The sequence below is a fragment of the Rhinolophus sinicus genome, chromosome 14 (genome assembly GCF_057876585.1).
Source record: "Rhinolophus sinicus isolate RSI-liver-muscle chromosome 14, RSI-T2T, whole genome shotgun sequence".
NCBI classification, from domain to species: Eukaryota; Metazoa; Chordata; class Mammalia; order Chiroptera; family Rhinolophidae; genus Rhinolophus; species Rhinolophus sinicus.
In genome coordinates this window covers 178,296,423-178,323,866 of record NC_142514.1, presented here as the reverse complement: position 1 = coordinate 178,323,866, position 27,444 = coordinate 178,296,423, and the positions used below count along the sequence as shown (strand labels likewise).

General features: G+C 39.0%; 1 protein-coding gene across 1 annotated transcript; it reads right to left on the bottom strand.

The window, feature by feature from the left end:
• Positions 1-29: 29 nt before the first annotated feature.
• On the bottom strand, positions 30-24,737 carry LOC109459546 (glycine N-acyltransferase-like protein 1). The gene is made up of 6 exons (XM_088789606.1): positions 24,542-24,737; positions 13,006-13,125; positions 12,224-12,331; positions 4,242-4,368; positions 3,844-4,021; positions 30-3,568 (listed from the first exon to the last, which is right to left on the bottom strand). The coding sequence occupies exons 2-6, from the start codon at positions 13,081-13,083 to the stop codon at positions 3,145-3,147; spliced, it is 915 nt and encodes a 304-aa protein (XP_088645732.1). The 5' UTR covers positions 13,084-13,125; positions 24,542-24,737; the 3' UTR covers positions 30-3,144.
• Between the last annotated feature and the right edge of the window lie 2,707 nt (positions 24,738-27,444).

Below are 27,444 nucleotides of genomic sequence, written 5' to 3'. Positions count from 1 at the left end.
GGCCAAAAAAAGACACACACGAGCAGGAGTTTGCAGCAAAGAAAGTAAAGGTTTATTTAAGGAGTTGGTGCCAAGTCTGGAGACACAGGTGAGCTCGTGCTCAGACCCGGCTCCCCAATGGCCTCTAACAGCTGGGTTATAGAAGGGAATCATGGAACCATTAATCATGGTTAATATGGGAGTTGGGGTCATGGGCTGAATGGATTGGTCGGGGCCTAAGGCTAACTGATCATGGCCCCAAGTCCTGGTGTCAGTCATGGCATTGTTCAGTCCAGTTTCCAGGAGATGCAGTCTCTGGGGCCGTTCTGCTGTCATGAGTCTGGGGCTGCAACATAACTGAGGCCAAAGTGTTATCTTTGTTTGATTAAAACTTTACTCTGACATTTGGTGATTCCATCTTGGTCATGGCTGACAGACCTGAAGCTTTACTCTTAAGTGAATTTGACGCCGATGAGATCCTAATGTCCTCAGAGCTTAATGGTTAAAAGGAATGGACACACATGATAGGCACAGGTAGGAGGACCTGGAGAAAGAATGCAAGTGAGTCATGGTTCTACGGGGCTAAACGAAACTAGCTTGGATTAAAGCAGAATGCATGTTAAAGAAAGGAAGTTCACGTGTGGTCACACTCCCTTGTGGGAGGCCTCTGTATTTATCAGGTGTTCACCTAAATTCTGTTTTGTCAGATATTGTTGTTGTTACCTTGCGTGCGGTTTCACATTGTCTAGGGTATCTTTTTAATCCTTCCATGTTGTTTGTTTCAGATGAGCCTTATTGTGGACTTGATGCTGTGTCCCTCCCCAGTCCTCATGGTGAAGCTCTAATGCCCGAGGTGGTGGTATTTGGAGGTGGGGCCTGTGGGAGGTGATTAGGGCGAGATGAGGTCACGAGGATGGGGCCTCCATGATGTCATTGGTGTCCTTCTATGCAACGAAAGAGAGTTCAGAGCTCTCTCTCTGTCCACCATGTGAGGACATAGCGAGATGGCAGCCACCTACAAGCCAACAAAGACACCTACCCTGCTGGCATCTCCGTCTTGGACTTCACAGCCTCCAGAACTGTGAGAAATACATTTCTATTGTTTAAACCACCCAGTCTATGGTATTTTGTTATGGCAGCCCTAGCAAACTAATACATGCTTCTTGGGTTTTATTTTTAACTCAATATACGAGAGACCAGTATTTTAAGAGGTAAATGAATCCATTCACTTTTATTGTGATTATTATATTTGGGTACTTATTTTTGTCACATTTAAAAGATCTCCTTCCTATTTTCCATGTTTTCTTGTTGTTTCTTTAATCCAGGTACATGATCAAGTTTGAGAATCACTGTCTTAATGGAGCCATCTAGAGTCAGGTAAAGGAAACTGCCAGGTGATTTGTGCTAAGGTAGCCTGAGCCCCAAACCCTGGATGCATATCCTCTTCTGAATAGAGTACCTGCCTGAGGCACCATTTTTAAATAGGCAAATTTTATTTGCTTTCTCTTGTTTCACTTCTATATTTGCTCCTGCATTTTGAATGCAAGGATGTAACTATTTGCATTTAAACCAAAGCTCCAGATTTTATTTTTTATCTACTTCTCTATCCTTCAAAATTCAAAATGATATCTTTCCTTTCTTTCTCAGACCATGCTTTCATTTGATCAATATAACATCAGCCAGATCTTAGGAGTTTAACAAGCTGATTGGACCAATTTTTACTAAGGTGTGAGTGACAACCCATCACAGTCTTCTATGATGCACTGGAGTTTTTTAAAAGCTCATTAACTTACATAATTCTTTAATTGCTGGAATTGCATCCTTTAAAATAATTTCAAATATAAACATTAAATTCAGTGGAGGTTTACTTTTTTACGAAGAGATAGGGGCAAGCATTGGTTAATCACCCAAAGCCAATTTTATTAAGATACTTTTGTTTTATGCAATAGCTGCAGTGTCCACAACAGCCTAAGTTCCAGAGGCAGGATTGCAGGGAAGGGCCAAAAGAGGCCATTGGTATGTCTGTACTCTTCCTGATGTTTTTCCTTTCTTTCTTTCTTTCTTTCTTTCTTTCTTTCTTTCTTTCTTTCTTTCTTTCTTTCTTTCTTTCTTCCTTCCTTCCTTCCTTCCTTCCTTCCTTCCTTCCTTCCTTCCTTCCTTCCTTCCTTTCTTTCTTTCTTTCTTTCTTTCTTTCTTTCTTTCTTTCTTTTTCAGCTCAGGGATTCTGAATTGGTAATATAAGTTTTCGATGATAAACTGCTTATAATAAGTTCCTGCCATGTGTTCTCTCTTTCATCTGGAAGTTCCCACCACATTTTTTTTTTTAGTCTGGTACATTCTTCCAGACTCTTATGTCCTCACCTTAGTTGTTACTTCTTTTAGGAACTGTTCTGATACCAGATCTTACCCCTGACACAGCCCCTGACACACACAAAGGGCTGAACAAACAACCAGACTCACAGGAAACACCTTACCGAGGACCAAACTTCACGAATGATTAGCAAAGGATACACAAAAGGCACTGCAGCAAACACCACCTGCGTAACAGAGGCCCTGAGGCCGTCAGGCTCACTTCTCTAGGTTCATTTTCCACATGGCAGTTGTGGGAAACTAACTGTCTGAGTGGGTGAGGTCAACCTAGGGAAGCCATTTGTTTGGGATTTCACTTTTTATACCTTGCTGGTCACAAACTATGAGACTGACTTCCAGTCTTCAGTGTATTTGTGCATCATAAATCCATAAATAGCAGGTCCATAAATCCATAAATAAACACCCATACAGACTAAGTATATTCTATTGACAATCGAAGTTCCTCATTTGTCTTCCAGATGGTATATTCAATCAATCCAGCTTGATAAAGAGTTCTGACTCCCAGAAGTAAGAAGTGCTTCTGGCTTCCCAGTTACAGGTTTGGTGGTAACCCCTGCCTTCCCCACAACCCTTATCATACATTTTGAAAGACTGAATTACCACCACCTCACCCTCCGCCAGACTGTAAGCCCCTCAGGATTGTGGCAGCATCTTTTAAAATCCTATCTGCAAGTTGAACAGTCCCTGGCATATCATAAACGCCCAAGAATCATTTGTGAATGAAAGAAAGCTATATTGTGACTTCTGCTTCAATACTGAGAGAACCTTCTCAAGATGGCTAAACAGCTCCACAGCTCACAGAGAACTCATTTCTGTGGGTAGCAGGTCCATTGGTGCCATGCACATGGCACATGAGGCCACAGAGAAACCAGACCGCTTTACCACTCTGTGAGATTGTTCATTCTCGGCCCGCACAGAGAGGTAAAACGGAATATTTTCTTGACGCAGGTATGTCACATAATGCACCATCATCCGTCTCATGATGCCCTTGTTTCGGTATCTCTCCAGGGTGTAGCCCATTACTATTTCACTAGTGGTGTCCATGGCGTTCCACGTGATCGGAGTCCCCTCCGGGCCCAGCGTGCAGTAAGCTGGCAGGGTCTGGAGGCAGCGCTGGATGTAACGCAGGCTCCTCTCGTTCTTCCCCAGTTCCCAGAAGTCATTGACCAGCCCAGAATGGGACACAGTCAGCCGGGAAAACTTCCAGTTCAGATCCTCACTGTGGAAACAAACCAAGACGAACAGAACTTTGATCCCTGCTCCTGTAATTTCGGGATCCCACCCCATGCTGGAGCTCTCGAGCACTCATCTCCTTGATTAAATCCCCACTTTTGCAAAGTTGTTGGCTTTGACAATTGACAACCTTTATTCATCCCAGGGAACACATTTGTCCTCTCCTCACTCCAAAACTGATTTATGGAAGTTAGAAAAATGTGTACAAATTAACAATATTGAAGGAAAGCCACGGGATTGGGTAGCACATGTGTTTTGTACCTGTTAGGTACGTCGTCTGGGTGGTCTGCCTCACGCCAGCTTCCAGGCTTGCTCTCATTGGTGGCATTGAGTTTCATAATATCTTCCGTTACATACAGGATTAAGTTCAGATACTCCACTCTTGCTGACTTTGAAAATGCAGCTGTTCTTATTCCCTCACCCAGACTTTCTTGGCAACCTGGGAAGAAAGGTAAGAAAGCAATACTGGCAGCGATTCAGAGTTCTCTGCTTTTGTGGGGCATTTGTTCTACCGCAGACTGCTGTCCCCTCGCAGTCCCCAGGGTTTCTGATTCAGTAAAGCTGAGAATTTACATTTCTAACAAGTTGCCAGGTGATGCTGTTGGTTCTGGACCCACTTTGAGAGCGACTGCCGTTACCCATTACCTCTGACTTGTTACCTTCGATTTGGAACATTTGTTTCCAGTTGATGACCTCACAATTTTTCAGGACTTCCTGTAATTTTTGAGGCTCTTTGGAGAATATACTGTATCTGTTTATGTATAGATCATTGTCATCAATCATCTCCTGTATGGAACAGTGAAGGGTGAGCTCATTCCCCTGAACGTTTTCTTTAGTTCTTATTTATCGAGACTCTCAGTGTCAGAGGCATGGCAAGGTACTGCAAGTGTTAGAGGTTGGGCGATGAATGTATTAGGTTGGAAATTATATTGTTAAAGAATGAAACATATAGTATAACTAATTTAAAAGTATCCTTCAAGAATTTGAGAGTGCTGTTTAATTGCAGTGTGGGGCCAGAGTCCCAGAGAACAGTTTCCAGGCTCTTGGCTTCACGTGGAAAGGTGCTGACTCGCTTATTAGATGGCCATCCGCTGTAATCAGATGACCCTCCACTGTGGCTGGGTGGCCATCAGCTGTTATCAGCTAGCCATTAGCCACTGATATAACTGCCGTGGCTACGCTAGGGGGTTAGTTGGTGGGTTGGTTGGCAGGGAGGCAGCCTGCTTCCTGTGTCTCCAACCCAGCCGCCAGCGAGAATATAGTAGTATGACTCCCCTATCTGTGGCTCCGTGGGTGTTCCTTTTGGGCCTCACCATATCCTGCGTTCTTATGTGGGGAGCGGGAGCTGAGACCCCGCCTGACAAGCAGGTTACTGAGTGTGGCCCCAAACAAAAACCTAATGTGTTCAGGACAATAGATATTTTAAGAGGCCTGATTTTAAAAGAATGACTGGAGATAGGAAATATAAATATTCAAGGAATTATGAAAATATCAAAATGAACCAAAATAAAACAAAGGCAATGGTGAATAAAAATTAAAGCTGAAAATAATGAAATGGAGAATATGATTTAGTACAAAGGATATACAAAGCCATAAGCTCATTCCCCCCCCCATTCTTCCACCTCTCCTCCCGCCTCCCCGCCCCCCCGCCCCCACCACTCCGGTTCAAGCCGTTGTTTCTCAGTCTAGTTATGTAGGACACAGCTCCTTGGCCCATGCTGGTGTTATGAACCTTGTGCTCCCCTGCCAGCGGCCGGCTGCCAGCCACTCATGGTAGCCCACAGCAGCACACAGCAGCCCACAGCAGTTCATGATTGCTGCCGGCCACTCACAGTGGCACACAGTAGCCGCAGCAGCTCACGCCAACTTCTGGCTGCTCACGGCAGCCCAGCTCCAGGGAGAGCTGTTGTTCACAACCTTAGCTGTAGAGGGCACAGCTCACTAGCCCATGTGACAATCGAACCCATGACCTTGGTGCCACCAGGCCAGCTCCATAAGCTCATTTTTAAATGGCCCCAAAAAGGATAAACTCCTAATAAGAGTTTTAAGGAAAAACAAGAGAAAGAAAAGCGAAAAGCATGCAGTACTAGAGATGAGAAAGAAAAAGATAAGGGAACAAGAGAGTTATAAGAGAAAGTTATAAGCTACTTCAAGGCAATATATTTACTGTTAAAAGACATGAATGATTTCTCTCAAGAATAAACTATTAAAACTGACCTTCAAAGAAATAGGAAACTCAAAGACTAATAGAAATGACTAAAACTAAAATGAAAAATCAGCCATTTAAAAATTGGCCAAAATTAGATTATTTACATTTAAATTATACATAAACCAAAAATTAACACACAATTTCAATATAAGGCCACGGCAACGTGGGAAGATGCCCAATTCAAAATATACTAAAAAAAAAGGAATAAAAGATATTTATTGAACATTCTCACTTATGTACGCAGATACAAAAATCCTGAATAAAATACCCAGTAGTAAATCAAAAGAGTAGAAGATGTGAACAAGTAGAGTTTTAGAAAGGCAAGAATGGCTTAGAATCGGAAGATTTTTCAGTGTAGTAATTAAAAGAGAAAAACTGCATGGATATATCAATTGCTAAAAAGAAAAGTAACAAGTATGAAATAAATGCAAATAATAGGAAAATACTTTGAATATGTAAAGACAGATTACATGTAATTCCAAATATGAATTGTTAAAGCCATCTCATTAAAATCAAGAATGAGAATGGAAATATTACTGTTGTTAGTTGGTGTTATTTTCTTAGGTTCTACTACATACAATAAGGCAAGAGACTAAAAAACCAATACAAATATGAGAAAAGAAGAAACAAATTATCTTTGACTATTACAGTATTATGTATTTACAAAATCCAAGAGACTGACAAAAACCACATAAACCAATGGGATCTTAAAGAATCTTGTGGCATGTTTTGAAATTTAGAACACAAATAAAAATCAATAGCAAAGTAATAATACTCAGAAATGGAAAAGGAAAAATAATTCTACCAACAGTAGCGACATATAGCACAAAATCCCCAAAGATAAGTTTAATGGAAAGTCATTTGGCTTACCCAAGAAAAACACTAAAATTTTACCAAATGTATAAAACAGGAACTGAGATAATTCAGACACATATCATGTTTTTAGATGAAAAGATTTAGTGTTATTAAAATATTAACCCTTCCACAATTGTTTTAAAAAGTTAATCCAGTTCCAGTTACAATTGCAGTAGGTAGTTGGGATAGTTTGTGGGAAACTGGAAAACTTAGTAGTTTAAGTCCATACAGCTCATAAGCCCATAAGAAAAAAAAAAAAATTTAAAAAATCAACAGTGGAGGGAGATTTCCTTTATCAGGCATTAAAACTTACCATAAAGCCACAGAAATATCATAAGAAATGACTAGAAACAAATAGATACAAAAACATTTAAATGTGTTATGTGACATAAGAGATGTTTAAGTTTCAGTGGAATTATTTATTTAATAAATAGTACTAGCATAATTAGCTAGCCATATGGAAGAAAGATATAAAAGCATCTTTTTTTTTTATTATTAGTTTCAGGTGTATAAAACAACATAATGATTAGACATTTACACCCCTCACAAAGTGATAACCCCCCTAATCTACTACCCCTCTGAGATCATATATATCTATTACTATACCATTGACTATATTCCCTATGCTGTGCTCCACATCCCATGATTATATATATTATATAATATATATAATATATATAATTATAGTTGACATTTGATATTATTCTATATCAGCTTGAGGTGCACAGTGCAGTGCCAGGCATCTACACAATCTATGAAGTGATCCCCCCGATAAGTTTGTCCAATGCTATGCCCAAATCTTTAGTCAAATGAGAACAGTTCTCAAGGCCTTAAAATGTGTATTTTGTTATAGAACGGTAATATTCATATGAGTGCCCCTAGTCTTTCTTCCTCACCTGAAGATTAGACTCAACTTCACCTCCTTTGTTCCTTAGCCTTCCTGCCCTCCAACTCCCATCCAGGAGCTCTCTGTCATTGCCATATTATGTAATTTTTTAAATGGGGGTCAAAACATTGAGAATGTAGAGGGAAAATTAAATTATAGCAGAATAACAGGAAAAAAAGAGGGAGCAATAGAAACATAAGAAGTGCATGGGATAGAGCTAGTTGGGGCTATTTAGGGAGGGGAGTCGTGAATGAGGAAGCACCAGCAAACTGCACAAATGAAGAAATGCAAAAAGAATGTGATTTTTACATGAGGGCTGTACATCCCCTTCACTATGTTTGACAGACGTGTGCAAAGAGTAAAAGAATCTTAATTAATGTTATTTAAAAACATATTCCAGATGAAATGAAGATTAAAATGTTAAAAGTAAAAATTAACTTATTGTAAGAAAAAATAGGGAAATATTTGTATAACTGTGGAGTAGGAAAACCTTCCCAACTAGAAAAAGGAAACTCAGAAGTCATAGTGAAAAAGATAACATGTTTGATTACATGAAAATTAAAATTTCTGCTTGTCAGAATCTCCATTTATGGTACTAGACTTATGGGGTGACCACTTCATAATTATATAAATGTCTAATCACTATGTTGTACACCTGAAACTAACATAATATTGCATGTCAATTGTAATGGGGAAAAAATTGTAAAAGAGCTCTATCTAGAAAATAAAGATAATTGTAAATTGGGAAATTTTAACATATACCTCAAGTGTGCATATCCCTAATATTCAGAATACTCTTGCAGAATTTTAATAATCATGTAAAAATCCAGTATAAAAGTGGTCAAAGGATATGAACAGATGATTAGGAGTAAACCCCAAATGCCTGAGAAACATATGAAAATGTGTTCAATCTTTTCATAGGGAGATGCAAATTAAGTCTAGAATAAGATGCCATTTTTCATCCATGAGTTTGAAATAAATTGAGGGATAACACTCAAGGCTGCTGAGAATGTGGGGAAATAGTTCTTCCGTTTACTGCTAACAGAAATAAAATTGGGGCAATCTTTTGGGGAAGTAATCTGGCAGAGACTACTGGACTTTGAAACACACATGCCCTTTGACTTGTTTATAGACTTTCAGTCCTATTGAGATGTATTCCAGGATGTAAACATATGTGTGCAAGGATGTTTATTGAAGCATCGTTGTATTGGAAGAAAACTGAGTAATTTGAATAGAGCAATAGGAGAATAGCTAAGTTACAGTGCAGTCACTCTATGGAATATTACACAGCTATTAGAAAAGAAGTAGTGCTATATTCATTGACCCAAAGGGATGTCCATGCTGAATTCAAGGCAAATTAAAAAGTTATGAAGAAAGGGAGTTCCTTTCTAGTTGCTAGATGGGATGCTGCTCCATTCCTGAACTGCTTAATAAAGCCAATTAGATCTTTAAGAAAAAGTTATGAAAGAACAGATAACAAATACGCTGTATTTGTTAGTATGAGCAAGACACTGATTATCTCAAGCGGTGGGAAAAGAGGAGAAAGGGGGAAAGGAGAGATTATTAATCTCTTAAAACAACACTGGATTGTTCCACTTGTAGCATCAGCATGTATTACCTTGATGATTAAAAAGTAACAAAGAAAAAGTTTAAACCTTATCTAGATCCCCACCCCCACAGCGTCTTATTCATTACATCTGGGTAGGATCTTAAAACCTGTAGTTTAAATGATCATCCCACTGGACTCGAATGCAGGGTGAACCCCCTATTTTTCAAATAAGGAAACTGAAGTTCAGTAAAAAGATTGTGCCTTTCCAAGATCAACTAGTAAGTGGCCACGTGAGATACAGGGCTAGCCCAATGTTAGTTCTACTGTTCCTAGCTACTCCTCCAAAGTTTTGAGGAAGTTAACAGACTTTTTGGTTACATGGTGATGGAAGGAGAACTGACTCTGGGTGGTGAACACACAATGGGATTTATAGATGATGTAATACAGAATTGTACACCTGAAACCTATGTAACTTTACTAACCATTGTCACCCCAATAAATTTTAATTAAAAATAAATAAATAAAACAAAATTTTGTTTTGAGCATTTTTTAATGGAAAATGTTAGTTACACAAAAGTCGAAAAAGTTTTATACATATATAAAATTAACCCCCATATACTCATGACCCAGCTTCAATAATTTTCTATTTATGACCAATTATGTTTCAATTGTACCCTCTAGTGTACCCTCCAATGGATTATTTCATCCTGAAATACTTCAGTTGTTAACAGAATTTTGACTTTTTAAAAAAATAACACCACTGATGTTTGTGGGGAACTTACTTGGATAGTCTCTGAATAAAGTTTCAGCATGTAAATTTGAATGTTTGTAACACTACAAAGTAATGTGGAATTTGGTCAGATGAATAAAGGAAGATAGTTCAACTTCAAAATACAATTTGGGATCAAGTGATTTTCTATGTACCTTATACTTTGAAGGAAAATTTAAGGAATGTATAAAAACTGATTTGGAGTTAAAAAAAATCAGTCATAATTTCATGACAATTGGATTGCTTTTTAATACTGAAAGGAACATGGTATGCTATGGAATTAAGTGAGGTGAATATAGTTCAAAATAAATTGTATTATCTTACATCTTCCCAATTTTTGTCATATAGATATACCATGGCACTTTAATGTATTTAGTATTTTTATTACCTCACTTTTTAAAAAACTAGCATTGCTCAAAGCAATGAATATGTGACATCATGGGTTTGAGGCTATAATTATATTCTCCAATACACATCGTAAATATGAAATTAATTGAAATAAAAAGAAATCTTTGACCATATGTCACCTTTTGACCACATTTAGCATACCACACTTTGAAGAAACTGGGTTATGGGATTTCATGTGCTGAGTGTCAGTCCTCACACCCAGATTGCCAGGAAGCCAGGAGACCGAATGCACTTCCCTAGGAAAAGTGTCAAGAAGGAAGACGTGGAGCGCGTCCAGCCCAGCCTGGTTCCCTGGTTTCCTCACCTGAGGTCGCGTCATTACTTTCTGTACCCCAGGCCTAATTTGGATGACTTTATTATTTTCGGACTCAGCTTCCGTACCCACAATAAAGCCTACTGGCCTTGAAGCATCAGTGCACTGACTAGATGTCCATGGCACTGGGAAGTTCATAAGCTTTAGGGCAAAAATAGATCCAAGCTTGCATCTCTCTCAGTTTAATCACTCTTTGTAGGACCTCAGCCATCAACAACTGTAATATTTACAATCACATACTGTATATTAAGTTTTTGATATACAGCCTCTCATTTAAACTTTGTCATTCTATATCGAAGCTACTCTTTTTATTTAATTTATTTTCTAATTAGAGTTGACATATAATATATGAGTTTCAGTACAACAAAGTCATTAGACATTTATATACCTTATCAAGTGATCACCCTGATAAGTTTAGTACCCAGCTGACATAATACGTAGTTATTATAATATTATTGACTATGTTCCCTATGCTGTACTTTATATCCTCATGACTATTTTTATAACTGACAATGTATACTTCTTAATTCCTTTCAATTCCTTCATATTATCCCCACTTTACAGATGATAAAACTGAGGCTCAGAGAACTTCTGTGGTCACATAGCTAGTAAAATCGGCAGTCATTCAAATTTGAATTCAGGCCACATTAGCCAAAGCCAAAGACAAATTCATAAGGGGTACTTTTGTACATGATTGTTAGTTTTGAGGTTATAATTGTTTTAGGATAGATTTCTGGAAATGGAACTGCTGGGTTAAAGGGTAAGAATAATTCTGAGATTCTTGATACATGCTGCCCAATTGTTTCTAGAAAAAATGTAATTATTCTTATATCCATAAAAAGTCCATGGGAGCATACATTGTAGTGGTTGTCTTTATTATTCATAATTAATAGTAGCTGAAATCTGTTGTTCATTTCCACTTGCAAGTCATTGTGCTAGTTGTTGATATGATATGTGTTATGCCATTTAATTCTGAGAATAATCCTCAGACAAGGTATGTTGTAGCGAACTCTTTTATTTTATTTATTTATTTTTTGCCTTTATTTTTTGCTTTAACTTATGGTCTCTTGCAGCCACATGACGTATTATCTCTCCGCATAGTTTTCTCATCTCTAAATTGGAGATATTCACTTGATAGAGTTGTTCTGAGGATGACATTCGCTAACAGGAGAAGTGTCTCCACCTGGTTGACACATAGTCGTTACAGGTCCCTTCCTGAGAGGCCTTTTTACTAGAGGACTTCTGCCTGGTTTTTGTTTCCAAGTGGCTGTTCTGATGTCCGGGACACCCATGTCTCCCTTTAGGCTGGCCTTTTTTCCGCCCCTGTCGCTGACCTCCCAATCAGCCCTTAATTTGCATCAGGTCAGAGGTGAGCTGCCAGTGCCAGTCTTCTTCTCTTCCCTCTCCTTCTCATGCCGCCCTCCTCTTTCTCCTCCTCCCCCTCACATCCTGCTCTTGTAGCTGAGTTCTACGCTTTGACAGGCAGGGTGGGGATACGGAGCTCATCCCAGGTACCAAGTACTGAAGGCGTGTCTTTAAAGTATTCCAGTTTCTCTTTTACCTTACACAAGCAGCATGGTGTGTCGGAACTGAGTTGGCTCCTCAGGCCCCTTGGAGCTGGCAGGTCCACCTGTCCAGGTCTGTGCGCCTACCTGCTTTTGAGGCCGGACAACGACTGTCCGATACTCAGGCCAGGAGTCTACCAGCACCTCCAAGTTGAAGGGGTTTCCATGGTTGATGTGATAAACAGAGCCATACACCTGAAGGAGGAGCAGAAGGGACTAGGAGCGATTGGGAAGGTCGCCCTGGCATCCTCAGAGATGGGCACTTGGATGAGATGAAGAGAGAAACGGAGGCCAGGAGAGGGTACCAGGACCAAGTCAGTGATGAGATACATGAGGCCTGTCCCCAGGGCCATATCTATGGAAGTGAAGGCACCAGCAAGCAGGTGGAAGAACTCACAGGCGTCCTCATGATAACAAACAGCCAGTGTGCACTAATTGGGCACTTGCTGTGTTCTTAGTACATACATCATATACAATTGAGTGCTGACAATAACTTCAAGAGGAAGGTGCTAATATTATCCCTCTCTCACAGATGAAGGGACCAAGGCACAGAAGCGTAAAGTAACATGCCAAAAGGCACACCATTAGCAAGTGGCAGGGTTGGAATGCTACCCGCTCAGTCTGTCTGCAAATCCTATGCCCTTAGCCACCCTCCTCCACTGCCTCCCCAAGTGAATGACAAAACCTGCAGAACTGCCCAGTTGCCTCCTCCTAAGAAGAAGCAGCAGCAGAGGTGCCTCCCCCTCCATCCTCTTTTGCAGCTCCAACCCCCTTACAGAAAGTCGGGAGGAGAAGCAGAATTATGAGCTTGGTATCTCCCTGTCCTCGACACCCCATTTCCCTTCCCCAACCTCCTGCTACCCTCTCACCTTCAGGGATTCAGGGATGCTTCTGGCCAAGGATTTGTATAAGGTCAGCAGCTTTGAGGAATCTCGCAGCAGAAGCATTTTGTGGGGCACTTCAGTCTTTGAGCTCTTCAGGGAGAAACTCTGAAAAGATTAGAAGTAAAGGGAGAGGGAGAAGGTTTAGGACCAAAGGAATTACAAGTGCACTTTACACATATTCACCAAGTAATCCTCATGTGGATGTCATCGTCACTCTGCTTTGGAAGACACCAAAGCTTAGAGAGACTAAGTAAGTTCTAGTTCATCCACAAAGGAGAGAGGCAGAGTCAGATTTTGAAACCACAGATGAATGAGTCTGAAACTCCTCCACCACCACCATAACAATGCTTTTCTTATATCTTGGTCAACAGATGCCTGACAAGCCTTCTTTTATCAGGGATAGAAAATATTAGCACTTCAAGGACAGTTAGGAAAGGAAACTTAGAGCAGGGCTTGACAAACATTTTCTTAAAAGTGTTTTAGACTGTTTCAGAAGTTGTCTCGGTTTCATTACTAGATTTTAAAAACAAGGAAAAGTTTTGACACGAAACCATTGAAGTTCAATTGAAATGACATTCGCAATTCTCAGAAATGGGCCAAGAATTTAACAATCACTTGGAGAAGGTCATCAGCGTTAACTGATAGTGGTTCAAAGCTCAGGCTGGGTTCAAATTTTAGCTCTGCCTCCAATTTCTTCATCAAGTTGGTCTCAAAATGTTTTCTAATCAGTAAACTGGAGATGAGAGGGCATACTTTTCAGAGGTATGGTATTACACCATGTAGTGCCTATGAAACACTTAGCATCATGCCTGGCACAAAGTAATTACCATATGTTAGTTTTTTGTGTTGGTTAAATTATCAACATGCTTGGCCGGCCCGGTGGCTCAGGCGGTTAGAGCTCCATGCTCCTAACTTCGAAGGCTGCTGGTTCGATTCCCACATGGGCCAGTGGGCTCTCAACCACAAGGTTGCCAGTTCTATTCCTCGAATCCTGGGATGGTGGGCAGTGCCCCCTGCAACTAAGATTGAACACAGCACCTTGAGCTGAGCTGCTGCTGAGCTCCCGGATGGCTCAGTTGGTTGGAGCGTGTCCTCTCAACCACAAGGTTGCTGGTTCGACTCCCGCAAGAGATGGTGGACTGCGCCCCCTGCAACTAATAACGGCAACGGCAACTGGACCTGGAGCTGAGCTGCACCCTCCACAACTAAGACTGAAAGGACAACAACTTGACTTGGAAAAAAAAAAAAGTCCTGGAAGTACACAGTGTTCCCCAATAAAGTTCTGTATCCCTTCCCCACTAAAAAAAAAAAAAAAAAAATCACTAATCAAATGTTTAAAAAAAAATTATAAACATGCTATTTTATAGATTTAGGCTTTATATCCAGTGATGTGAAAAATAATAAAAAATGTGAAGAACTTACCAAGTTGATTAGTGTAAGAGGAGGAACCCATGAATCAGATATCTGAAGCAGTCATTACCCAATTAGCTAATATAGATGTTTAAATTTTTTTTTATGTCCATGGAGATGAAAATGCCCATGGAGATGAAAATAGTTAACAAATATGTTTTTTCTTTGCTTGGGCTAAAGTCTTGCTAAAGGTACGCTATGTTCTATGGCTTCATGAAACAGGAGGTAAACGAAAGCTTCCTATTGCCTGAACTCAGGATTTCAGAATGTTTGAATGTTTAAATAAACAGAACTGTGTCTCTGACACGTCTTCTTATGCTGTTCTTGTAGCTGTCAGACAAAGCTACTGTGTTGTTTTTTTTCACCTGCAAATACTTTTCCTGTTCTTTGTTTCTCCCCCAATTTATCTAAAATTACCCAATCTCATGTTTTTCACTATTATTTTCTCCTTGAAATTTTCAGTCAAGGTTTTAAGAAGTTTTAATTCAAGAGTCATTGTGCTAACTGGCTGTGTCTCACCTAAGCAAGAAAGGAAAATTAATTTTCAAGATGTAGGACAGCTCTCAGAAGTCAAGGAAAAACTTAACTCCCTGAACTTGCTGAGGAATCAGGCAGCCTTGTCTATCTGGGTATGGAAATCAATGGCTGGTTTCTTTAGGACATTGTTATAAGGATGAATCCGTTCCATCCTCTCCATCCATGTGCCACAAGCCTCACGATTCAGCTTCCAAAGGTCTGATCAGACTAGTGTGGGACTCATGCCCACCACCCGTAGGTCAGGGAAGGGTAGAGAACCTTGACTGACAGGGCCACTATAACTATAGGCAATGGGAAAAATGAGGTGTGTTAACAGAGAAGTGGAGAACAAATGCTAATGGCAGGCAAAAAAAATTAATAATTAATTAATTAATTAAAATGTTTGCTACAGCATACCTTGTAGGATTATTCTCAGAATTAAATGGCATAACATATATAAACAATTAGCACAATGACTTGCAAGTGGAAATGAACAACAAATTCAGCTACTATTAATTATGAATAATAAAGACAACCACTATAATGTATGCTCCCATGGACTTTTCTTTTTTTTTCCCCAGATTTTATTTGGGAGGGGGAACAGGACCTTATTGGGGAACAGTGCGTATTTCCAGGACTTTTTTCCAAGTCAAGTTGTTGTCCTTTCAGTCTTAGTTGTGGAGGGCGCAGCTCAGCTCCAGGTCCAGTTGCCCTTGCTAGTTGCATGGGGCGCAGCATGGTTTGCGGGAATCAAACCAGCAACCTTGTGGTTGAGAGGACGCGCTCCAACCAACTGAGCCATCCGGGAGCTCAGCAGCAGCTCAGCTCAAGGTGCTGTGTTCAATCTTAGTTGCAGGGGGCGCTGCCCACCATCCCTTGCGGGACTTGAATAGTTGAACCAGCAACCTTGTGGTTGAGAGCCCACTGGCCCATGTGGGAATCGAACCGTCAGCCTTCGGAGTTAGGAGCACGGAGCTCCAACCACCTGAGCCACAGGGTTGGCCCCCATGGCCTTTTTATGAATATAAGAATAATTACATTTTTTCTAGAAAGCAATTGGACAGCATGTATCAAGAATCTCAGAATTACTCTTAGCCTTTAACCCAGCAGTTCCATTTCCAGAATTCTATCCTAAAACAATTATAACCTCAAAACTAACAATCATGTACAAAAGTACCCCTTATGCATTTGTTTTTTAATAATAGCAAAATGTTGGAAGCACCCTAAATTTCCAAAATACAGGAATGGTTAAATAAATGATGGCATATTTACATCAGCAGATAGATATTATACAGATCTTAAAGTTAGGTTTAAAAATATTTCTTAATGGTAATGAAATTTGCCATTATATAATGTTAAGAGAAGAAAGTAGTAAACAGAATTGTTGACTCAATATGATTGAAGTTACATATGATATATAAAGATGTTAATAATGCTTCACTAGGGTGGTAAAATTTTGGGTAATTTTAGTTTTATACTTTTTTGAATTTCCAGTATAGACAATAATCCTGCATTACTTTTATAATTAAAGAAAACAATTTTATTTAAAAAAAATTTTGAGTCTGTGTTCAGTGAGCAAGACACGGATTAAATATGATAGAGGTTTTTTTGTGTTTTTTTGCCCCCGATCCCCCCTGCCTCCCCTCCCACCCCCCGTTTTTAAGCTGTTGTTTCTCAATCTAGTTTTACGACACAGCTCCCTGGCCCATGCTGGTATTATGAACCTCGTGCTCCCCACGGCTGAGGGAGTTAGTTGCCAGTCACGCTCCAACCGCCTGAGACACCGGCCCGCCCAGATAAAGAGGTTTTATAAAATTTTTTATGGTAACATTTGCCCTTAAGGAAAAAAGTTAGGCTATCCTTCAGGAAAATATTATATATTATATATAAAAATATATACACAAATATAATACATGTATATTATATAATGTTACATACATAAATCACGGAAATTTTTCCTTTAATGAGCTTTCCCCCAAATCTCTACTATTAATATCTTAATCCAAGGCTCTGAGCAAGGTTATGGATCTTGGGCCCTTGTCATTCACCTTGGACTTGGGGCTGTCTCAATTCCAGAGGAAAAGCCAAATTTCTTAGCCTTTCCTCCCTCTTGCCAATATACATACAGACAATTGAAAAAGAATATACTCAAAACAGCTCTTTTTCTTACATCTACACTTTAAGTTTCTTCAAAGACTTTTTGGAGTTAGAAAAGATGTTGAAAAAAATAAACAAGTGGCAGACATTTATTTCTGCATACTGTCAAGCGTATACATACAAGATTGACAATTAAGTTCGCAAACTTGTTGCAATGATGTTGCTAACCAGCAGGATTATTCATTATAAATAGTGACAACTGGACAAACGGTTAACCAAGTTTACTACTTGGAAGTGCTGAAAATGCTGCATGAAAAAGTTAGCCGACCTGAACTTTTCGCCAACAATTCATGGCTCTCGCATCACGACAATGCACCAGCTCACACTGCACTGTCTGTGAGCGAGTTTTTAGCCAGTAAACAAATAACTGTATTGGAACACCTCCCTACTCAACTGATCTGGACCCCAGTGGCTTCTTTCTTTACCCAAAGATAAAGAAATACTGAAAGAGACATTTTGATGACATTCAGGACATCAAGGGTAATACCACAACAGCTCTGATGGCCATTCCAGAAAAAGAGTTCCAAAATTGCTTTGAAGGGTGGCCCTACACTGGAATGGTCTCATAGTTGCCCAAGGGGAGTACTTTGAAGGTGGCCGTAGTGATATTCAGCAATGAGATATGTAACACTTTTTCTAGGATGCGTTCATGAACTTAATTATCCGACCTCCTGTACTGGCCACAGGCAATGTGGCAGACACTGTTGTAAATTGCTTTTCATATCTTAAATTTCTTAGTCCCTAAAGCAATCTTATGAATGAGGTACTATTATTATCTATAAATAAGGAAATGAGGGCAGAAGAGAGATTATGCCCAAGTTACATAACCAATAAGTAAACAATTTAGGAATCAAACCTGAAAATCGAGTTCTTTTTTTTTTTTTAATTTATTTTTTTAATTTATTGGGGTGACAATTGTTAGTAAAATTACATAGATTTCAGGTGTACAATTCTGTATTACATCATTTATAAATCCCATTGTGTGTTCACCACTCAGAGTCAGTTCTCCTTCCATCATCATATATTTGATCCCCCTTACCCTCATCTCCCACCCTCCACCCCCCTTACCCTCTGGTAACCACTAAACTATTGTCTGTGTCTATGAGTTTCTGTTTCTCAGAAAATCGAGTTCTTAATCCCATGTTCTTAGTCACCACGCTATACAGGAGAACACAGAAGCAGAAAGTAGGTGTCATGCAGAATGTCATGCGGGGTCTCAGCTCCCGCTCCCCACATAAGAACACAGGATATGGTGAGGCCTAAAAGGAACACCCACGGAGCCATAGATAGGGGAGTCATACCACTATATTCTCGCTGGTGGCTGGGTTGGAGACACAGGAAGCAGCAGCCACACTACCCGCAGCCTGCCCTTCACTTCTCTCTGCCAACCAACCTCACTTGCTAACTGCAATCCTCCATGCTAACTGTAATCTGCTCTTGCTAGCTTAGCCACCATCTTCTTGCTAGCCCCCATTTTCTGCTATCGTAGCCATGACAGTTATATTAGTGGCCAATGGCTCACTGGTTACAGCTGACAGCCAACTAGCCACAGCTGATGGCCATCCAATCAGAGTTGATGGCCATTTACTATCCGAGTGAGCAACTTTCCATGTGAGGGTGAGAGCCTGGAAACTGTACTCCTGGCTCTGTCCCCACAGCAGGATAAAAGATGCATTGTAGAATAGTGTATAACTTTTGGGGGTGGGGGATTTTTGTTGGTTTACCACACCCCCTTCCTGCAATGACTTCTTTTAGCCACAGCTGTATGTAGCCCAGTAGCCATACTTTGTACCACATTTCCCTGCTATTCTGGCATTATTGCCTGGACAGAGGATGAACGCAATCTGAGTTAAGGTAAACAATTCTATACCTCAGGGGTTTAAAGTAAGATTCGGGGTGTCCTTGTGGTCACAATTTCAGTGGTCTATACCAAAGGGGCTTTGATGTGAGGCTTATGAGATGTTAGTTTTGGACCAGCCGAGAAAGCAAGTCTAGAAAGAGGAAAAGAAACAAAACACGCAGAGCGAAACTGAGAGGAGACCTAGGGAAAGCAATCTTGGGTGTAACTTGACAGATTTGTAGGCTGGGATTCCACAATTGGGCTGGCTGTCCTTGGGTTCCGAATTTCCTTCCAAACTCAGAGATTTCTTCTCAAATATTTCTTCTTTTATTTATACTAAAAAGAAAATAAAAAATAAAGGTTTCTGCTGCCTATAACCCAAAGAATCTTAACTAATGTGCAAAATTCCAGAACCCTCAATAGCTGCTGAAAATTTTTATATATTTCCTCCAGACTTTCTTTCAGTTATTATCATTTTAATCATGATTGAGAAGATCCTCTGTTTGCAAGTTGGAATAACTTCTCTTTGCATTTATAGTGGTAATAAAAGACTTTCTTCATGTTGCCATATAGACTTCATAAGTATCTTTTCTACTCCTGGTAATATTTTGTGGCTTCTTTGTTTTCTACATAATTTTTCTTTTCTTCTTCTTGAGTGTCCACAGTTAGACACATTCTATTTATTCTTGGTCCATTTAAATAGTCTCTGTCAGTGATATTCCCTCTCTCAGATCCTTTTTCTCTTCTCCCTGCATTTTATAGGACATTATCTGAGTGTATAAGAGGAAGGGAGTGGCTCGTGCAAACTTAAGGCAGGAGATATGATGGGTTTTTTTGGCTGGTAATCCTGTGGTTTTCAAGATCCCATTCACCTGATAGCTTCTTGCCCTTCTGGCACTAATAGATGGGGTACTCATGGACCATCTTTTGAGTCACACAATGCTCCTTGGGAATAGGCTACCTCTCTCTTACTGACATGGTGTCCTCTAGGTCAGTCCCCTGGCTGCAGACCCTATAGTTTCCACCATGTCCTTCCTTGGCCCCTCTTATCTAGGAGACTATACCAGTCCTGTCCCAATCGACACCGTATCCTTAGCACATGAAAACTGAAACTGCTGGGGAGGCCGTAAGCTGGTTCATCTCCTCTCTGCAGCACCTAGGGCAAGGGTACTGATGGAGGCCCATGTACCAATGTCTAAATATTTACCTGTTCTAAATCAGTTATCAAACTACTAGATAATGTTTATGTTCCTACCTTGACAAATATACTTGTATAACAGCACAATTAAAAAAAAATCTAGTAAGTATGGTTTTAATATGATTAAAAGTCAACAATGTATCAAAGATGCCTAGGTTTAATTATGTTGAATATGATTGGGTGTTCTGTATGATAAACTAATGGTATTTAAATGAGTGATAAAATAAGGGTCTATGTAACTTATCAGTTATTATATAGTTATATAATAAAATTCATTTTCCTTACTTTCATTTAATCAAAATTACAAAATATGTTGTTATAAGCAATTTTTCACATATTTTGTGTTCTTTTGACATTATTGATAAATGAGATAAACTTTGTTGAATCATTATAGTTTTTATATTGATTTTTACTAATTTAAATTTGGAGAAACCTTGCTCTGCTGAGGCAATATCAACTGGTATTAAATTTCTTAAAGCAATACCTAAATTTAGAAATCAATCATGAATTTTTTATTTATTTAAAACTTTGTTGGAAGTCATTTTATTATATGACTCTTTTATGTCATGCCAATTTCATGCTGTGAAATGCATCGTAAAATACATAGGGTTTTGTCCCTCTCAATTATCTGGAAAGATTTTGAAGCAAACATAGAAATAGCACTTTTGTATGTGTGCGCGTCTGTTTCCTCCTCTAGGCTGTGAGATCCTCAAGAAAAGGGATGGTGTCTTATTTATTGTGTGCAATCTGGTATTTGGTAAATGCTGGCTGAATAAATGCTCATTTATTTTCTTGACAGCAAAAAAAACGTTCGGATTATCATGCTGGATCCCTTACATGCAGGGCTTGTGAATGACCAGTGGGACTTTGGAAGAAATGAAAGGAGCTTGAAATATATTGAACGCTGCCTCCAGAATTTTCCAGGATTTGGTATTCTGGGTCCGGAGGAGCTCCCTGTCTCTTGGATTGTGATGGAACAGTCCTATGAGTTAAGAATGGGTTATACTGTCCCTAAATATCGAGGCCAAGGCAACATGAGGGAAATGGCCTACTACATTGTGGAGTATCTTAGTCAGAAAAAAATACCATTTTATTTACATGTGGCAGAAATTAAAGAAGAATCCCACAAATTATTCAGAAGTTTTGGATTTAACATTTGTCCTTGTGGCTGGCATCAGTGGCAATGTACCCCCAAGAAATATTGCTGATTGGTGCCATTGTCCATTCTGAGCCTTTCTTATTAGTGAAAATGCATCAGTACAAACACAAACATGGTAATTGACATTAGCACAAAAAAGCATCCAATAATCTGAGATCTATGCATTACTTAAGCCACTCTCATATAATATTTTTGTCTTTCTTCTCCTCCATAATATAAAAAATAAGAAGTTTGAACCTTTGATGATATTCTTTTCCTTTATGGTGACAGACATTTCAGAATTAAAATCCCACAATGTAAGTCATTAATGCCAAAGTAATCCTTTACAAGTAATATTTGCTACATGGGAGGAAGGTTGGTGGGATAGGTAAGAAAGGTAAAGGGATTAGGAAGTACAAATTGGTAGTTACAAAATAATCACGGGGATGTGAACTATGGTATGGGGAATATAGTCAATAATATTGTAAAATCTACGGTGTCAGATGGGTACTGGACTTATTGGGGGATCACTTCATAAATTATATAAATGCCTAACCACTATGTTGTACACCTGAAATTAACATAAAATTATATTGAATGTCAACTATAATTTAAAGAAATATTTAGCCACAAGATCTAAAGTACAGCATAGGAAATATAGTCAATGGCATTGTAATAGCTATGATGGTGTCAGATGGGTAATACGCTTGAGGGGGTTATCACTTTGTGAGGGGTGTAAATATCTAATCACTATGTTGTTTTGTACACCTGAAACTAATAATAAAAAAAAATAAAAGCAATATTTTCTTCTTTGAAGAAGACTTCTTTCATGAAAGAATCTTACTTTTTCATGCTTCTATGTTTGAAAATAAAAAGTCTGCTCTGGTATCCTCCCCTTCCTCTTACAAAGTTTTCCAAAGGACCATTCAAAAGCCCTCAGCATCATTGTTCTTGGTCCTTGATCCCCTTTAAAGAGCTTTGAGATACTCTACTGAATTAAAGTATGTGGCTGTCAGTGAAAGTTTGTTTTTTTGACTAGCTTTTTATCACAAGGGCTTGGTAGGTTGAGTTGTGTGGCTTAACTTTGTATTCTCAAGATGATTTGTATATCTATACTGTGTTAATTTCCTATTGTTGTAACAAATTACCACAAATTTAGTGGCTTAAAGCAACAAAAACTTATTATCTTATATTTCTGGTAGTCAGACATCCAAAATGGGTCTTATGGGATAAAAATCAAAGTGTCAACAAGGCCATTTCCTTCTGGAGGCTTTTAGGCGAGAATCCATTTCCTCATCTCTCCGGTTGGTAGAGGCCATCCTCATTCCCTGGCTTATGGCCCTGCATTACACTATCTTTTCTCCCTTTACTTCCTTCATCTTCACATAGCCTTCTGCTTTTCTGCATTCAAATCTCCCAACCTGCTTCTTACAACGACGCTTATGGTTAGACTTAGAGCCCACTTGGATAATCCAGGATAGTCTCCTCATCTCAACATCCTTAATTTAGTCACCTCTGTAAAATTCCTTTTGTCATATAGTAATTTAACGTTCAAAGGTTCTAAGCATTAGCATGTGGATATCACAGGGGGTCATTATTCAGCCTATAAAATAACATCAAGTTTATGTTCTCCATGAGTAAACTCACCTCATACTTTCAATCTGAGACTGACTAACATTTCTATATTCTAGGTCCAGATTCATGGGAGAAAGAACTTACTCTAGTTTGAGACCTGTGTCTATCTAAAATCCTCTCAACTACGACTTAGAGGTCAAGGTCATATGTAACATTGACGTTCAGGTCCCATTCACGTAAAGGATTTGGGGGAGAAGGCACCCTAGCAAATGTTTACTTAAATCTAAATAAAACAGAATCAATATCTTCATCTTTAAAATGTGCTTGGTGCTTGAAAATAGGTGCCCACCTAGACTGGTAAAGGGTGACATAGCCAACCTATAATAATAGACCTCTGCCTTAACAGCTGTGTGACTCGGTGATCATTGTCTGAGCAGCGATAGGCTTCCAGCCACCCTGCCTATACATAGAGGTAGCAACTTAGGAACTCAGCTGCAATCTGACCCCACTTTTCCTGCCCTAATTTACATTCCAGGACATGGTGCTTCTTGTGATTGGTTCCTCTGGCAGCCATGGCATATCTCGGCTATATAACAAAAGTAGAAAGCTTTGATTCGAGATAGTGTCTATCCAAAGAAATGCAAAACACTCATTCAGAAAGATATATGCACCCCTATGATCACTGTAGCACTATTCACAATAGCCAAAATATGGAAAGAATGAAAATGCCCATCAGTAGACGATTGGATACAGAAATTGTGGTACATACATACGATGGAATATTACTCTGCCATGAAGAATAACAAAATCTTACCACTTGCAACAACATGGATGGACCTAGAAGGTATTACGCTAAGTGAAATAAGTCAAATGGAGAAAGACAAATACCATAAGATCTCACTTACATGTAAAATATAAAGAACAAAATAAATGAACGAACAAATTTAGTAAAGATTAAGAAAAAAGACAGTGCCAAAGGAATCACAGAGACACAATAAAAAGATGAAGAAATGGCCTCATGATAATATCTTATACCTAGGTACCACTTAATAGGTTCCAGGCAGTATTATAAGTGTTTCATGTATTTTAACTCATTTAGTGCTCAAAACTGCCCTGAGAGTTAAGCATGGTTATTACAGAAGAGAAAACCACACTAGAGAGTGTTACATCTCTTGTCTAAAGCCACCCAATCAGTAAGTGGCCAATCCAGGAACTGAATTCATTTATATGGCTCTCAAGCTGGTATTCTTAACCTCTGGGATATAACCTGTGACAGATGGCTGAAGTTTAATAATCATTGATAAATGAGTTGAAGTATGGGTTCCTGACTATTGTCTCAGTTTCCTTATCTGTGATTGGAAAGAATGACAGTTATATTTCGTAGAATTCTGTTAGTATTAAAGGAAATAACCTAAATGAAATGCATGTCACTGTATAGCTTAGAAGAGTAAAACTACTTATTAGACATTCTGCCTATTTGGGTTTAGAATAATTATCACAGAGCAATATCAGAATCTGGAAAAAAAGCATTCTCTTGGTGACTATGATCTATCATGTAATTCTGTACCTGGATCCTCCCCATTTTGGAGAAATCCACCAGAGAGTCAGCCAGCTTAGTTTATACTCCTTTAGCCAATCAACTCCTACTCACTCTACAGATAGAATTGAGTAAGTCTCAGGTACTTACCCTAATGCTGCAGGCTGCCTTCTATATTTAGGTTGGCTGAATGGCTTCATTTAGGGAAGTTCTAACACGAAATGTTGAACCCAGAGATATGGAGTCTTTATAGACATCCCCGGGATCCCTTCTAGTGTCCTGGATCCCATGCAATACTAAAACTAGAAGGTTACTCAAACCTTATTTCTTCAGGAAACACATAGTAAATAAAGTGTGGACATTTTTCTCTGCCTTTGACCTCTGTACACTAGCTAATAATTATTAAAAGAAGATGACCAGACTCCAAAGCACAAACTGTTGCTAAAAATTTACCAAATTGTTTAATTAAGACTGTGTAGGTTCAAAGACCAATGATCAACTTGCGCTACTCTGAGCAAAACCAAAATATTTTATTTATATGTGTTAAAAAGAAACCGGTCACAAGAGGAGGCACGCGTGCCAAGCCCCACCAAGACGTAATACCTAGACTGCAGTTTCAGCCTCTCCCAGGACTGGAACTTTAAACCAATTAGTCTGGAATTTCCAGGTCAGCACTGATGAGATAAAGTGCCCCATAAGACACTCTGACTTTCTCCAGGGGAAGGTGACCTTGACTACAATAATCCACTCTTTTAACTTTCTTGTCCTGCCATGTTTCTGCCTATAAAAACCTTCCATTTTGTACAAGTCCTCAGAAAACCTTTCTATTTACTAGACGGGATGCTTCCCAATTCATGAATTGTTCAATAAAGCCAATTAGATCTTTACATTTACTTGGTTGGACATTTTTTCTAACATAAATAAAACTATAGAGATGTGTATTCTCAAATACAGAAATGTAGATTAAAACCAGGAAAAAGGATAGACTCTAAAAATGGAAAGTTGCCAGGGACTCAGAGATCATTTTTTCTCCATGTTTTGTTTCCTCCATGTAGTAACATTAAATACAGTCAGTGTTGTGTAACAATCACCATGATCTATGCCCCAAACTTCATTATCCCCAACATCAACTTTGTACCCAATAAGCAATAACACGTCATTACCCCTGCTTCTGGAAAACTTTATTCTACTTTCAGTCTCTGAATTTGCCTACTTTAGGTATGACATATAAGTGCAATCTTACCATATTTGTTCTTCTGTGTCTGGCTTATTTCACGTAATATAATGTTCTCAAGCTCCATTCATGTTGTAGCATGCATCTAAATTTCATTCTTTTTGTGGCCGTATAATATTCCATTGTATGTTTACACCACATTTTGTTTATCCCGTCATCTCTTGATGGACAGTTGGGTTGTTTGCACATTTTGGCTATTGTAAATAAGGCTTCTATGAACATAGTGTACAAATATCTGTTTGATTTCCTGCTTTCAGTTCTTTGGGGGTATATAACTAGGAGTGTGATTGCTGGGTCTTATGATAGTTCTATTTAACTTTTTCCCAGTTTTATTAAGGTATAATTGACTTACAGCCCTGTATAAGTTGAAGGTGTACAGCATAATGATTTAACTTACATATATTGTGAAATGATTACCATAATAAATTTAATTAGCATCCATAATCTCACATAGATACAAAAAGAGAAAAACAATTTTTTTCCTTGTGATGAGAAAACTTAGGATTCACTTTCTTAACAACTTTCAAATATACCATACAGCACTCTTAACTACAATCATCATATTGTACATTACATCCCTAGTTTTGTACTTGTCGACTGCCTTCATACAATTCCTCCTTCCCCTATCTGCTGCCTCTGGTAACCACAAATCTAATCTTTTTCTATGAGTTTATTTTTTTTGTTTGTTTTTTGTTTTTGTTATATATGACCTCACATATAAGTGAGATCATACAGCATTTGTCTTTCTTTGTCTGACTTATTTCACTTAGTATAATGGCCCTGAGTTCTATCCATGTTGTCACAAATGGCAAATGGTAGGATTTTCTTCTTTTTTTTGGCTGAATAATATTATAACATATTATATTAGTATAAATTTTATCATATATATGTGTGTGTATATATATATATATATATATATATATATATATATATATAATGATACTATAAACATGTGGTTATATATATATATATATAAAATGATACTATAAACATGCAGTATAGTATAATAATTTGATGTAGTATTTTTGCTCCCCTGACAGGCTGGGGTGGGGATGGGGTGTAGTAGACCAGGCTCTAAAGCTACACTCTTTGTTTCATGGTTCATGACCCGAATCAGGCCAACCTGTGGCCCTCTGAGTTCCTTGTTCAGACTGCTCTGCAGATGAGCAAAGCTGCTTGTCAGGACTACTACTTGTACATTGCAGGTAGGAACTCAGTCTGCCAAGATCTGAGTGCTGACTGTTGCACGCCCCTTCCCTGACTCCATCATAACCAGATTCCCAGTGGTCAAGCACCGGAGATTCCCCCACAATCCCCATGGGGCAAGATTAGAGTGAGGCTCCACATTACGGGGTGGGGGCACTAGATGTTATCCCTGGGCTCTCTTTTCCTACTGGAGGAACCGTAGGCTCAGGGGAGACCTCTCCATGTGGTACTGCACTGAGCAGGGGTGATGTCTTGCCCATGAATAGTTGTTATTCTTTTTTTTTTTTGGGGGGGGCAAAGTCAGGAGTGACCTATATCTCCATCTTGGTGCCATCACTCTTCTTTTAACTTTTTGAGAAACTGCCAGACTTGTCCATAGTGACCATACCATTTTACATTCTCACCAGCAAAGCACAAGGATTCTAATTTCTCCACTAAAATAAAAAACAAAAACAGAAACAAAAAACAACTGTAGCCATCCTGGTAATGTATGGCAGGGGTATGAGGACGATTTTTACAAAAGAAGAAACTAGGAGGTTGGATTCCAAGCCTATTGCCTACATGCTCCAAGACTCAGGACTCAGGGAGACGCCCATCAGTCACACAGAATAAA